Here is a 12,588-nt window from a genome sequence, read left to right on the forward strand (position 1 = left end):
GCATATCCCCATTAATCCTCAGCATCAAGATTTCATGCATTCAAAACCATCCTCCCACGATTCCTTTTCTACAAAATCAGCTCAAGAGATAACTAGAGATCATAAACCTTCACTACCCATCTTAAAAAATATGTAGTCCCCCCTCGTTAGGCCTACCATTTCAACTTTTATTTGGAAAGTCCTCCATAACAAGGTTTCTCTTGAAGTTTGGAGCTTCTTTGCCTCCAAGTTTCAACTTAATCTTCTAGTTACGGACAATTTTTTCATGTTCCTTCAAGCCTGGAGAAGCAATATTTCTAATCAGCTTCACATTAGAGATATTCATCCCCCGCTGATCATGTGGAACACTTGGATTTGTAGGAATGCTGCCATATTTGAGGGGGCTCCTTTCAAAGCTAATCGTTTTATCTCACAAACCCTCAATTATCTTCATCTTCTAGGTAAAACCAACCTCATGAGAGCTATACATTGAAAAGGAGACAGACCTGTTGCATCTCTTTCTAAAATTTCACTCCTCTCTCATAAGATATTATCCAGAATCTCAACCGTTCAGTAGATTAAGTTAGATAGGGGATAGTTCAAATTGAACTCGGATGGGGCTTCAAAAAGAAATCCAGGAGTTGTAGGGGGAGGTCGTATCATCAGAAATCATTTAGGCCAGACCGTCCTCGCATTTCAGGAACATCTTGGCATCATCTCCAACACAACAACAGAACTGAAAGCTATCTACAGAGGTGTTAAATTGTGCATTTTAATAGCAACATTAGAAAATTTTGGATGGAAACAAATGCCAACATCGCCCTCAAAACTCATTTCTTCTCCCTCCCAAGGGCCTTGGCACCTACAAAATCTACTACAACAAATTAGAATCTTCTATCCCAAATCGAGTTCAAGATATCACACATTTTTAGAGAGGGTAACCAAGTGGCCGATTATTTTGCTAACCAAGCATGTTTTAATCAACATCTCACCATTCTATTCCCTGATAATATCATAGGTATTTCTAAAGGTTTGATTAGACTTGACGCTTTCTCTTTCCCTGCTATTAGAATCAGAAGTACTAATACCTTTAATTTCAGTTAAAATATTTTTCATGAAATTAGGGGTACTTCATTACTGATTGGTTCTTTGTTGATTCTTGTTGTCCTATCTAAGCCTTTTCTGTGTTGTTTATGTGATTGTACCTGAATGGATTCCTTGGAGGTTACTCATTCATATGGTTGACGTTGTGGCCAATGGTTGTTTAGATACCTTCTGGTTTTGTCACTTCTATTGTGCTCATTTATCTGTTTGTTTGCTATTGTAGTTAACAAGTTTGTTTTGCAAGTTTTTTGAACCCCTTTCACAGGTTCAACAGCTGTCAGCCATACAGACAAGATTTCCACGCTCATACTAATGTTCATTTATTTATCCTTTTAGAACATTTGATACATCCTGACTTGGCTCTTCTATACAGATTTATTTGCAGATACTGTACGATCCATGATGTAGTGGAAGAACAAGAACCTTTTTGACTCGCCATATTTTTTCTAGTATTTGTTCGCGTCTTTTTCTTGTAAGAATTTAGTACTCTTTATTTAACGTTGCACTATATATAAAGGAGTAATACTCCTTGTTTATGGCTAATTTAGAAATTCTAGGGAGGTAGCTCTCCCTACTATAACTATTTTTGTACGTCTTAATATAGAAAGATTAAGGACTCTGAAAAGCTCCCCACCTATAGATGATTTTTCTAAAAAAAAAATAAAAAATTAGAAAAAGGGGGTAGTTTGCATTTTTCCCTAAAATAAAATAAAAATACGAATGTAATGACATTTGAATTCTTATCTTGCTACCTACACGTATCCACTAAACGTCGGTTCGATTCTCCCGCGAGTTTCAGTTGCCGAAATCATAGTTCAACCTCTTGTCTCCTCCTCCTTAGCCTTCTCTCTCTCACTCTCTCTCACATTCCCTTAAATCATTTTTATCTTTTTCTTTTTCATCTGCAATTGTTTTCCCATTTCTAGTTTTATCTTTACATCAATATACCATGCCTACTGTTCATCCCCTCATTCGGATTTCCAATTTTTAGGTCTTGTTTCCATTTGTTTTCTGCATATTTGTAGACTAATCCCACCATGCAAAATGGGGTTTTGATCCCTCCGTTAAAATCCTCAAATAGGATAGGCTCATGCATACTCCTCATTCCCTCAGCCATGGGCTGATTTTCAGTTTTCTTCGGTTTTTGCTTCGTATTTGTAACCCCTTGTTTGTTGTAAATACAGGGATATTGTTGAATGGTAGTTGTCAATTTGAGCATTTCTTAGGGCTGTCACTTCAATGTTGTCGTTCGCTGTTTGCCATCTGTGTATAGATTGGCGAAGACATAACTAATATTAGGAAAGATTTTGAGGAATTTGAACTGAATATTTGGGTAATGGGCTATTTCCTTTGATATTCAATGAATGCACAAGTGGGAAATTATATCATAAGCAATGACTGGATAAATGTGATTTAGAGGAATTTGAACCCTTTACATTTGGGGGGTTTTAAAGAATGAGTTTTGATTGTATATGTAGGATGGGAAGAGTGAAGTTGAAGATACAGAGATTGGAGAGCCTGAGCAGCCGGCAGGTTACCTATGGCAAACGAAGGGCTGGAATTTTGAAAAAGGCCCAGGAAATTTCAGTGTTATGTGACATTGATATTATCCTTCTTATGTTTTCTCCAACGGGGAAACCATCAATATTCCGTGGACAACGGAGGTACTTATCAAACACCTGAATTAGATACAAATTGGACTGTTTTTGGGCTTGTCATTGAGTAACAATTCAATTTTAATAATCTTTATGTCAGTATGATTATCTAAACTTGATTATGATCTATTCAGTTCAGCAACACAATTTTGTTATCATTACTGTTTTGACAAGTTAAAATGATACAGTAGAGTTTGCAAACTAACTGTCATTTATGACTGAGTAAATGAATTTTTCGGCTGTAAACTAGTTGCAATCTTAAAGCTGAGTTTATTTCTTTATCTAATTAATCTTCTCCAATGCTTCATTGAGAAATCTCCGACATTTCCTCAGTGGACACAGACATCGCAACAAAACTCTCAAAGCATCATCAACCTGTTGCACCTTATCATTAGATTCAGTATGTTGATGTTTTGCTTGGTTATGGTGCTCATTAGGGTTCTACTTGGTGGTTCAGCTCAAGCATTTCGATATGTGATAAGCAGATGTGTGCAAACACTCATATACACTGAGTCTAGGAGTGATCATGGATATTCAAAATCTTAACTAGCAGTGAACTGTTTTGAACGAGTTAGTGGGACATTTTTGTCATTTAAATAGGCCAGAGAAAGTATGATCCATAATCGGGCTAAGGCATAAAAGATATGCATTAGCACCAAACCATATTATTTCTTATGGTAGTTGTTTGGTTTCCAGGGTTCTAATATTGAAGAACTTGATCAGTATGTATTCTATCATACTTTCCAACTTGAAACTTGAATTGAGGAAGGCTCAACGATTTACGTGTTATGTGCATGATTCAACAATATAAATACCATAAGTATGAAATTTGAAAATGTGTTTTAGGTTCTAGGAATTGGGAATTTAACTAAATGATATTTAGAAGGCACTATAGTTGAGAAATTAATTGTTGTCTGACATAATAGTATAACTGTTTAAAAACATGTATTTTCTAATTACTTTTTGTCACTTCAATGTTTTTCATTTAGTCTTCTTGCCATTTTTTTTTGGCTGTTTGTTGCCAGAAGCGGCTTGGAGTCAAATATTTTCTGATACTTGTTCTTTTTGGTTTCAGCAACCTTGATGAAATGATTGCAAAATATGCTCAACTTACGCCAAAAGAACGAGCAAAAAGGTAAATGATGGTTCTTGCAGCTGATTTCTTTGTTTCCAAATTGAAATGCTGTCATTATAATTTCATCTCTTTTTCTTCTCATATTGGAATTCTAAAGGAGGTTGGAAAGTCTTGAAGTAAGTTTCTAAAATGAACCATGTATCTTTTATTCTACTCCATTCTTGTCTCAAAGAGAAAATGAAGCTGATCCCTTTGAATAAATTGGCATGATAGACTTTGAAGAGAAACTTTAAGAAGCTTGACCAGGATGTGGATATAGAAGAGTTTCTTGATACAAGGTAGACAATTCAATTGGTTTACAGTTGCTATTATTTTAAGTTGTATGTAATGTATGATTGATTTTCTTTTCTTCTGTTTTTTTCTTTCTGCAGCACTCCGTCCACTGAGGTAACTCTCACTTTTTATTGCAGCATCACTTGTTATTTGAAAATTAATCGAGCCATACTTTGACTGAATACTTGAACAACTTTACATGGGGATCCGTTGCTGGATAGGAAATGCACAGCCGAGTAAATATGATGCAAGCTCAACTTTCTGAAGTACGTAAAAGACTAAGGTGCAAACCTAGAACTTTTAGTCCATGAACTATGAAAATAATCTGACTGCATGTCTAGTTGATAAAATTGTTCATGACTTCAAAGATTGTCCGAGTTTTTATACACAACACAGTCCAAAGTAAGCTGAATACGTATGAAACTTGTATGCTATAATTAGTATTACCATGCAAGCTCAACCAAATATCTCATTAGTTGAGCTAGTTGAAGAAATTTTAACTGAAATAGTCATCTCGGCTTGTTCATGTCATCTAGACAGGATTGAACTAACACCAGTTTTATTTTAGAGATTATCAAGCTTTTCCATTGTTTGCAGCTGGTGGACTAATCCAGACAAAATTGAAGATATTGAACACCTTAATCAGATGGAAAACTCACTAAGGGAATCGCTGAACAGGACTCACATGCATAAGGTACCTACTTCTTCGATCAGTAAAAATAGAGGTGCTTAGAAACTTTTCTGCTTGTATGAAAATCCTTATTCTTAATGTTCTATTATGCATTACATATTGACCATACATATTGGTCTGTCGAAAAATGTTGCCACGAATTATTAGTCGTGATGAGTCATTTGAATGTTTTATGACTCCATTCTGGCTAACATAAATATATTAAGAGCCGGAGAACAATACAACCTATGGACTGGATATGTGCTCGTTGCTCATGATGTATGCTAAGTGGAAAAAGTGAAGAATTCTAACTAACCGGCCTTGTTTTATTGCAGCAGGAGAAGTTTTTAAAGGACCCACTTATTTCATTTGATTGCACAAGCCAGGTAATGACGCAATTTACTATGCAAAGTTCTCTCTCTTTGTTGCTGTCTCTTTTCGCATTCGGCATATCGATATTTTCTAGGGATTATGAGCAAGCATGTTCCAAATTGCAGTTCCAAAACGGCATGCATCTTCCCATAGTAACGACCAGCGATCAAGATTGCCAAACCCAATCATGGCTTCCAGGTGGTGAGAGTCAACATATGATTCTACCAAATGAACCTCATTTCTTGGCTAGTCGGTGCGTTGATTTCTCTATTTGGGTTTTATTTGATCATCTGATATATCACGCTGCATGTAGCTAGCCGTAATGTAGATAATAATCTTGATGTAACTTCATTAGGATAACTTAATGTATGGTACATAGAAGCGAACACATGTATACAAATAAGTATGAGAAGGACAAGATGATACACATGAAAATATAGGTACAAAGTGGCTTGAATTCATTAATTAATATAAATAACTTTATTTAGATTTAAAAAATACTATATATTTTGCACTGTGTAAAGTAAAGGGTATATTACATCAACATCTAATTACACAAATACCCTATATTATTTGCAAATTATAAGTATGCCCGTGAAGGGGGTGTCAATGTAATTTGCCTCAAGTGGTGCACTTGTATTTTATAAAAGACAGGGGTATTTGTGTAATTAACTTAACCTCAAGGGTTCAATGTAATTTACCCTGAAATAAAAAGATATAAGAAGAAACTAACTGATAACTCCAAAATCATCAGTAAGACTATGAAATCAATAATATATCAACAACATAAATTATTTCAAATACATTATACTTTTAATTTTTTTATTTTTATCCTACGTAATTTGCATTTTACTAGTATTATGGACGTATCTGTGTCTAAAGTTTCACATTTTGAAGTATCAGATAAGTATCGTGGAGCATAATAACATTGAGTATCTGACACCGGTACACTCCATTTTGTATGCTTTATTTAATCCAAGTTCAAACAATTCATCAAAAAATTATCCCGTATCGGAGAAGTATGCTATTATTTGTTCATCTAGTTGAACTATTCTGAAAATCAAACCAAAACTTCGTGGGAGGGCTTGACAAATTCTCTGTTGTTGAACTAAGTCTGATGTTCTGTTTTTCTCATCAGAGATATAGATTGTTCTAGAGATGCATCTTTCCCGACCTGCTCTGGTTACTTTGGTGATATGAAGGAACAAGATCTTGACAATCCAAGACAAATGAAAAACGAGAGACAAGGTGGTATTAGCGTCGAAGACTATGCCTGTTCTGCTCCCCTGAGACTGCCTCTGGTTGAGCAATATCCATATCATTCATTCGCAAATTTAAGCTTTCCTGACCTGTTGGAGCCCGGACGGGAGACAAATTTTCAACCGAGCACCATGGATTATCAGATAACTGGAAATTTTGAACTTCCAAGATCTGTTTACAACAGCTTGCCACATAGTTTGGTTCCTACAGTTGGTTCATGCGTCATTTCTATGCTTAACGGGCACTCTTATCCACAGGTGAGCTTGTCCCAATGCGATTGTTTGCTAAGTTGTGAATCAGCTTCTTGATTTCTCGCTTTAATGCATGAAGACATCGTTTGCAAATTGCTTGTCAATACTCTGAGGCATGATATTCACATGTGTTGTAACGTTGTTGTGACTGGACATGAGGTGAACTGACAAGAAGGATTGAATCCTTGAGTTTTCTAATTCTGATAATTGAAAATCGTCTGCATCGCACTAAGGTTCATAACAGTAACAGGTTTTTTATCATTAGTTTCATAGTTAATACTGAGGGTCGTCATTTGTTGTTTAATCACAGTTCAGACCACCTCAAATATCTCCAAAACATAGGTTCTTGGATTTGGAATCCGTATATCAGAGGTAGAAAGCTAGATGCTTTTGACGATGATGGCTAGATGATATCAAGAAAACATGCACTTGTATGCCTCAGAACTATTACTGTTTCCTTAGATGAAATCAGTAATCCTAGCTGCCTTTTCCGGACCGTAATGTAGTTTGAGATTATGTTACTGCATTTCTGCAGCAGCTTTATCAAATTTTGGAGTGGATCAGTTCGAGCACTCTCAGTCTACTACTGTCTCGTTTTACATTTTCTTCCTCTGGTTTCTGTATTGTGATGTCTAATATTCTGTTACCTATAACTAAGATGTTACTTCTGTGCAAATTCCTTGTTCTTGCAGCCGCCAAATTAGTCGAATGACCATGTAGACGATTGATTCTTACACGTCCTGCCTCAATTGTGCTCCCAAAGTTCAGAATATGTGTATGTAAACATTACGAAAGATGTGCTCAAGCTAGAGGCGAATGGCTCATTCAACCTCCTCAGCCTACCAAAGGGGTTCAATAAGAAGTTGTCCGTAGCCACATGCTTAGTTTGTCTACCAATTTCCTTTCTTACAGCGGGGCTGACTCGATGGCCGGAGCCCGGGTGAGAAAATGGATAGAAAACTCTGTAAAAAGAAAGAAACTTGTGTAACAAAAATATAATTGTATTGGCTAAATGGAATGTTGCTGTCAATGATCTAAAATCATATCGTATCAGTAATTGGTACAGACGAATCACTTTCAATTATATTACCGTGAGATCAATTCTTTCTGTCAATGTGAAAGACTACAGTGGTGGGTAATGAGTAACTACTCATAGAAATAATTGATGGTTACATCCATCTCGATATGAACGGGGTTGAAACTATCCAAAATTTATATAACCAAAAGGGACAATATATTGCTTTCTTTGAGGTTATGTATAATTATATGTATATCTCTTATAATTTGAGAAATTACTTCTAGTATTTATATTTGTTTAATAAATAGATTTTTTCGTTAGTCAAAATTTATTAAATTTGTTGAATTTAGCAAAAAAAATGATGAAAAAATTATTTCTAATTAATAACTCAGTAATAAGTCAATTTGACGTCAAATATGAATTTTTATTGATTTTTTTTACTAATATTAACAAATTCAATGATTTTTTATTAAATGAGGGATCTATTTAACAAAATTGCATAAAATCCCTCTGTATTTTAGAAATTTAGTTAAAAACCCCCTTTGCTAAAAATATATGCGAAAGACCCCCCGTATTTTTTGAAATAATGCACATGCACATTTTCTATCATTTGTCCTTAACCACGTCAATTTTTTAGGCGATTTGCCATGATGCCATTGTTTCAGTAGGCATTGATCATTCCTAGTTAACGACTTAGATTTTTAAGTAATTCGTAAAATATATTTTTGTTTTTAATATATACACACAATTATAATATATATATATATATATGCACACATTTATATATAATAATAATTATATAAATATTTAATGTAATATATATATATATATATAGATGTACGTATACTGGTTGTTGCCCAACGCAGCTGGGGCGACGTCGCCCTAGATCTGGATGGTGAAGGCTCGATATGGCTGCGCGGTGCCTACCCATACATCACGGGAGGTGCGGAGGCGAAGGCAGTGGGTGGCCGACAATTTAGGGAAGATGACCCCCTTTTTTTCCTTTTCTTTTATCTTTTTATTTGTTTTGTCATTTGTTTGTAAATTTTAATATCATAAATTTAGTTATGTACTTTTAATGTCTAAATCATGTATTTTGATTTTAAAAACTTATAAATAATATTAAATAATCTTAAAATTTTGATATTTTCATATGTAAAATATGTATAATAATTGCATTTAAATGTAATAATTTTTTTTACATATATATATTGATGAAAACTATTTTTTAGTATTTACCATACCTTTTTTAGACAGAGGATTATCAGTGTTAATTTATCTCGTTCTGTTAGTTCATGTGCGTTATATAGATTATGGCGTATCCCTTGGCCTGTCGAGGGAGAAACCACCAGTTGAGCATTGTTGGACTGTACGATCTTGTTTTATTAATAAAACTTACATTTACCCAAAATAACTCTCCCCTTTTTTTTTTAGGGAGATGATATTGTTTGAAGAGTTTATAATTATATGGGATTTTTTTTAACTATTTAGTTAACATAGATAAGTATTTATCATTATTCCATTTCGGGCCGGGGGGGGGGGGGGGGGCGATGTGCCGTTTTTCAATCTATTTGTTAGAGAAAAACAAATATCAAAAATATTAAATGTAATTTTTCAAACCATGAAAAATCTATGTATTTACATCAAATCTAACCTCAGAGAGGGTGATGTAATTATTTCTATATGTTACATTGACATAAAATATAAGATAAAAATAAATTCACCCTAAAAACAACTGAAAATATTATTTTCTCTTAAAAAATATAAAAAATAAAACCAAACTTACTCTCAGAAAGGCCATTTGTTGGGGATTGTATTTTCTATTTAAAATGTTATTCCATTTAATATAGGGTTAAATATATTTTACACTCTTGAACTATGCATAAACTGTATTTACCTTCCTAAGATATGAAATATAACAAAATAGTCCCTCATAATATGGACCAATTGTTTTATGATGAAAATGCGCTTATTAATTTACACCCCTAAAATATGTCAATTACGATCATTCCCCTAAATATAATCTAAATTATTATAAAATATTTATTTAAAACAAACAGTAACCAAAAATTATGATTTTTCTACTGAGTATAGAATCTATATATATAAACCCTATAAATTTATAATCTTTATAATTTTTACAAAACTGATAAAATGTTTATATAATTTTTGTTTGTGTTGTTTTATATATTGAACTTTTTTTAGAAATAAATTATCAGCAAAATTTAAAACATTACATCAAGTATATAACACTATAAAATATGAAAATTTATAATATAATTAACATATAATTTTTTTATAATTTTTTGAGTAATGATATGATATATTTTTATTATGTGGCCATATAATTGAATAAAAATTTAAAATTGTATAACATACATTTTCAATAATATTATATGCATACACAAATTTATATGTACTTTTTAATATAAATTACTTACTTTGTAAAATATATTTGTATGCATTGACTTTATAAGTATTTTTGTATTTACATAATTTATAAAAAATTATAAATTTTAAATATTATTTTTAAAATAAAGTGTGAGTAAAATTTTAAATCACTAAAAGTAATTCTGGGGGAGATTCTTTAATAAAATATATTTTAAGGAGTAAAATAAAAAAAAATGGATAAGTGAGAAGGGCATTTTTGTCCTATAAATATCAAATTATTTTTTCAAGGGTGTTTTTTTGTTACCTTTCATACTTCAAGGCCCCTGTTACTTTGGTTGATTAACATGTATAAGGAAAATAGTATAGTATAATCTGTTGTTTATTTGAGTGATTGAAGCCCGGAATAAATGCACAAAACTGGTATTAATCATTGTAGAAGTTAAATAACTCATCCCACTAACAATGGTGGTGGATTGACTCAGTATAGCATAGTAATATAATAACGAACCCGACAGTCGGGTTCGGGTATGTAATCGGATGCTATATTGTGAATATGTATGAAGCTCTCTAGTATACTATAAATTATCGACAATTTTTACTTAGCCTAACGGTCATTTAATATTTAATACAAGTTTATCATATGAAGTAAACAACTTACAAATTGTTCACTTCAAATTATAATAGAAAAAAGTAAACACCTACTAAATAATTCTGAATTTTCTGATCATTCATTAATTAAGGATAATTCTATAACGAATTTAATTGAATACTCGAAGTAAACGGGGCCTAAGAGTGTAAATGCTACTACATGCGCAGTTCACGGGTGCAAAATGTATTTAATATATAAAAATTATTTTATTTAAAGAAAATAATATACACAACATATACACTGTACAAAAAAAAAAAAAAAAATAGATCAGTCCCTATCCTATAAATCTCTACAGTTTGAAAATCATGACAAATTCATACTAACTATTACGGTAAAACAAAACTGATGCAAAAAATTAAGTTTTGACTACAGTAAATCAATATTTATCGTAGTTCTACATATGCCAAAAAATATTTGTCATGACTTTTAGCTGCTTCTGGCACTACAAAAAAATTGGCTTTTAGCTACCAAAATATTTCAGCAAGAAAAATGACATAGTAATTGGGTAGTTGTCGTAATATATTATTTGAAATGAAAACCAACCAATGTTTCTATCTCTCTCCTACATGTCGAAGTGGACAAGTTAATTTTAATTTAATTTTCCACATAGACTTATTTCTATAAATATAAATAATTAATTACATTAACTTTCATTAATTATTCTTTCTCATCATTAATTTCTTAGTATTTTTAGTCTATGTTAAACTCTGATTTATTTTTCATTACTTTTTATTTTTATTATAAGCCATTGTTTTATTTATTTTTATATGCATATTTATTTATTATTGGTTTTGTTTAAGAGGTCCTATAGCAAAAGTTATAGCGTTTAATTAATATTAGTGATAAGTAAAATATTATTCTTAAATTAATGAATTTACAAATTCTTAAAATATAAAATTTATATTTATCTATTCAAATGTTAGATTTATATAAATTAATAATTTTCATGAGTGAAGTGATAATCATATAAATATGATTAAGTTGGTAATTATAATTTAACATAATTGATAATAATCTATGCAATATTTGTGCTACATATATAAATATATATATATATATGTATATGTATGTCTTTGTAAAATTTAAGAATTGTTTGGCTTATTTACTTAGTGGGTAAATTTTATTCATAATATTTTAAGTTAAATATTTAGATGTATTCGAAATTATTTTTGCAAGTTTACTTTTTAGTGAATAACTTATAAATCTCGAAGAAAATTTATATCGCACTTGAAATTCATGTTGACATAATTTTTATTACCATCTTAATTTATTTTTCTATAATGTAAATTGGTTAAAGATATTTTTTTATTTTAATACGTTCCTTAGAAAATATAGAAACTAATTATTTTGATAATATAAATTAAAATTAATAAATACGACTTACTAAAATAATGATAACAATTGATACCAAATTAAGTTCAAATAATTTTAATGGGCTCTGATTTTTATAACATAATCAAAAGAGAAAATATACCTCATTTAAAATTCAAGTTGACATTTATGATACCTTTTAAATTTATTTTTCCGGTGTAATTTGAATAAGAGAACAACTTTTTTATTTCAGATTTTCTCAAAAAAAAAAAGGAAATAATTTTAATAATATAAAATAGAATTAATAATATGACTTAAATTAATTAATATTTAAGAATTTTTTTCTTTCCCTCCAATATTTTTATATGGATTAATTTATTATTTTTATATTTCTTGTAATTAAAGAAATTAATATTTAATTGGTTTTTCTATGATTTTTTTATTTTTAAATACAGTAATTAATCATAACTTAAAATTATATTTGTTCTTGTAATTCCTATTAAATAAAATAAAAAGTATA

General features: G+C 31.2%; 1 protein-coding gene across 3 annotated transcripts; it reads left to right on the top strand.

The window, feature by feature from the left end:
* The first annotated feature begins 1,846 nt into the window (after nt 1–1,846).
* AGL65 (AGAMOUS-like 65) lies at nt 1,847–7,813 on the top strand. Of its 3 annotated transcripts, none has more exons than XM_088878299.1 (12): nt 1,848–2,416; nt 2,562–2,747; nt 3,814–3,873; nt 3,971–3,989; nt 4,087–4,151; nt 4,245–4,260; nt 4,368–4,429; nt 4,744–4,840; nt 5,152–5,202; nt 5,314–5,441; nt 6,327–6,705; nt 7,392–7,813. In XM_088878299.1, the coding sequence occupies exons 2-12, from the start codon at nt 2,563–2,565 to the stop codon at nt 7,401–7,403; spliced, it is 1,074 nt and encodes a 357-aa protein (XP_088734425.1). In that variant the 5' UTR covers nt 1,848–2,416; nt 2,562; the 3' UTR covers nt 7,404–7,813. The 3 variants fall into 3 exon arrangements, with proteins under 3 accessions (XP_011071696.1, XP_088734425.1, XP_088734424.1); XM_088878298.1 differs by having other exon boundaries at nt 1,848–2,074; nt 2,268–2,747; XM_011073394.3 differs by having other exon boundaries at nt 1,847–2,747; nt 5,155–5,202.
* Nucleotides 7,814–12,588: the final 4,775 nt, after the last annotated feature.

This window comes from Sesamum indicum, linkage group LG3 (assembly GCF_026168435.1).
Source record: "Sesamum indicum cultivar Baizhima isolate 11 linkage group LG3, ASM2616843v1, whole genome shotgun sequence".
NCBI classification, from domain to species: domain Eukaryota; kingdom Viridiplantae; phylum Streptophyta; class Magnoliopsida; order Lamiales; family Pedaliaceae; genus Sesamum; species Sesamum indicum.

Excerpts from the sequence above, each read along its gene's own strand:
- AGL65 (XM_088878298.1), top strand. The coding sequence starts at position 2,539 with ATGAGTTTTGATTGTATATGTAGGATGGGAAGAGTGAAGTTGAAGATA. Across the intron at positions 4,430-4,743 it reads GAAGTACGTAAAAGACTAAG|CTGGTGGACTAATCCAGACA; the intron begins GTGCAAACCTAG and ends CATTGTTTGCAG. Across the intron at positions 5,442-6,326 it reads CCTCATTTCTTGGCTAGTCG|AGATATAGATTGTTCTAGAG; the intron begins GTGCGTTGATTT and ends TTTTCTCATCAG.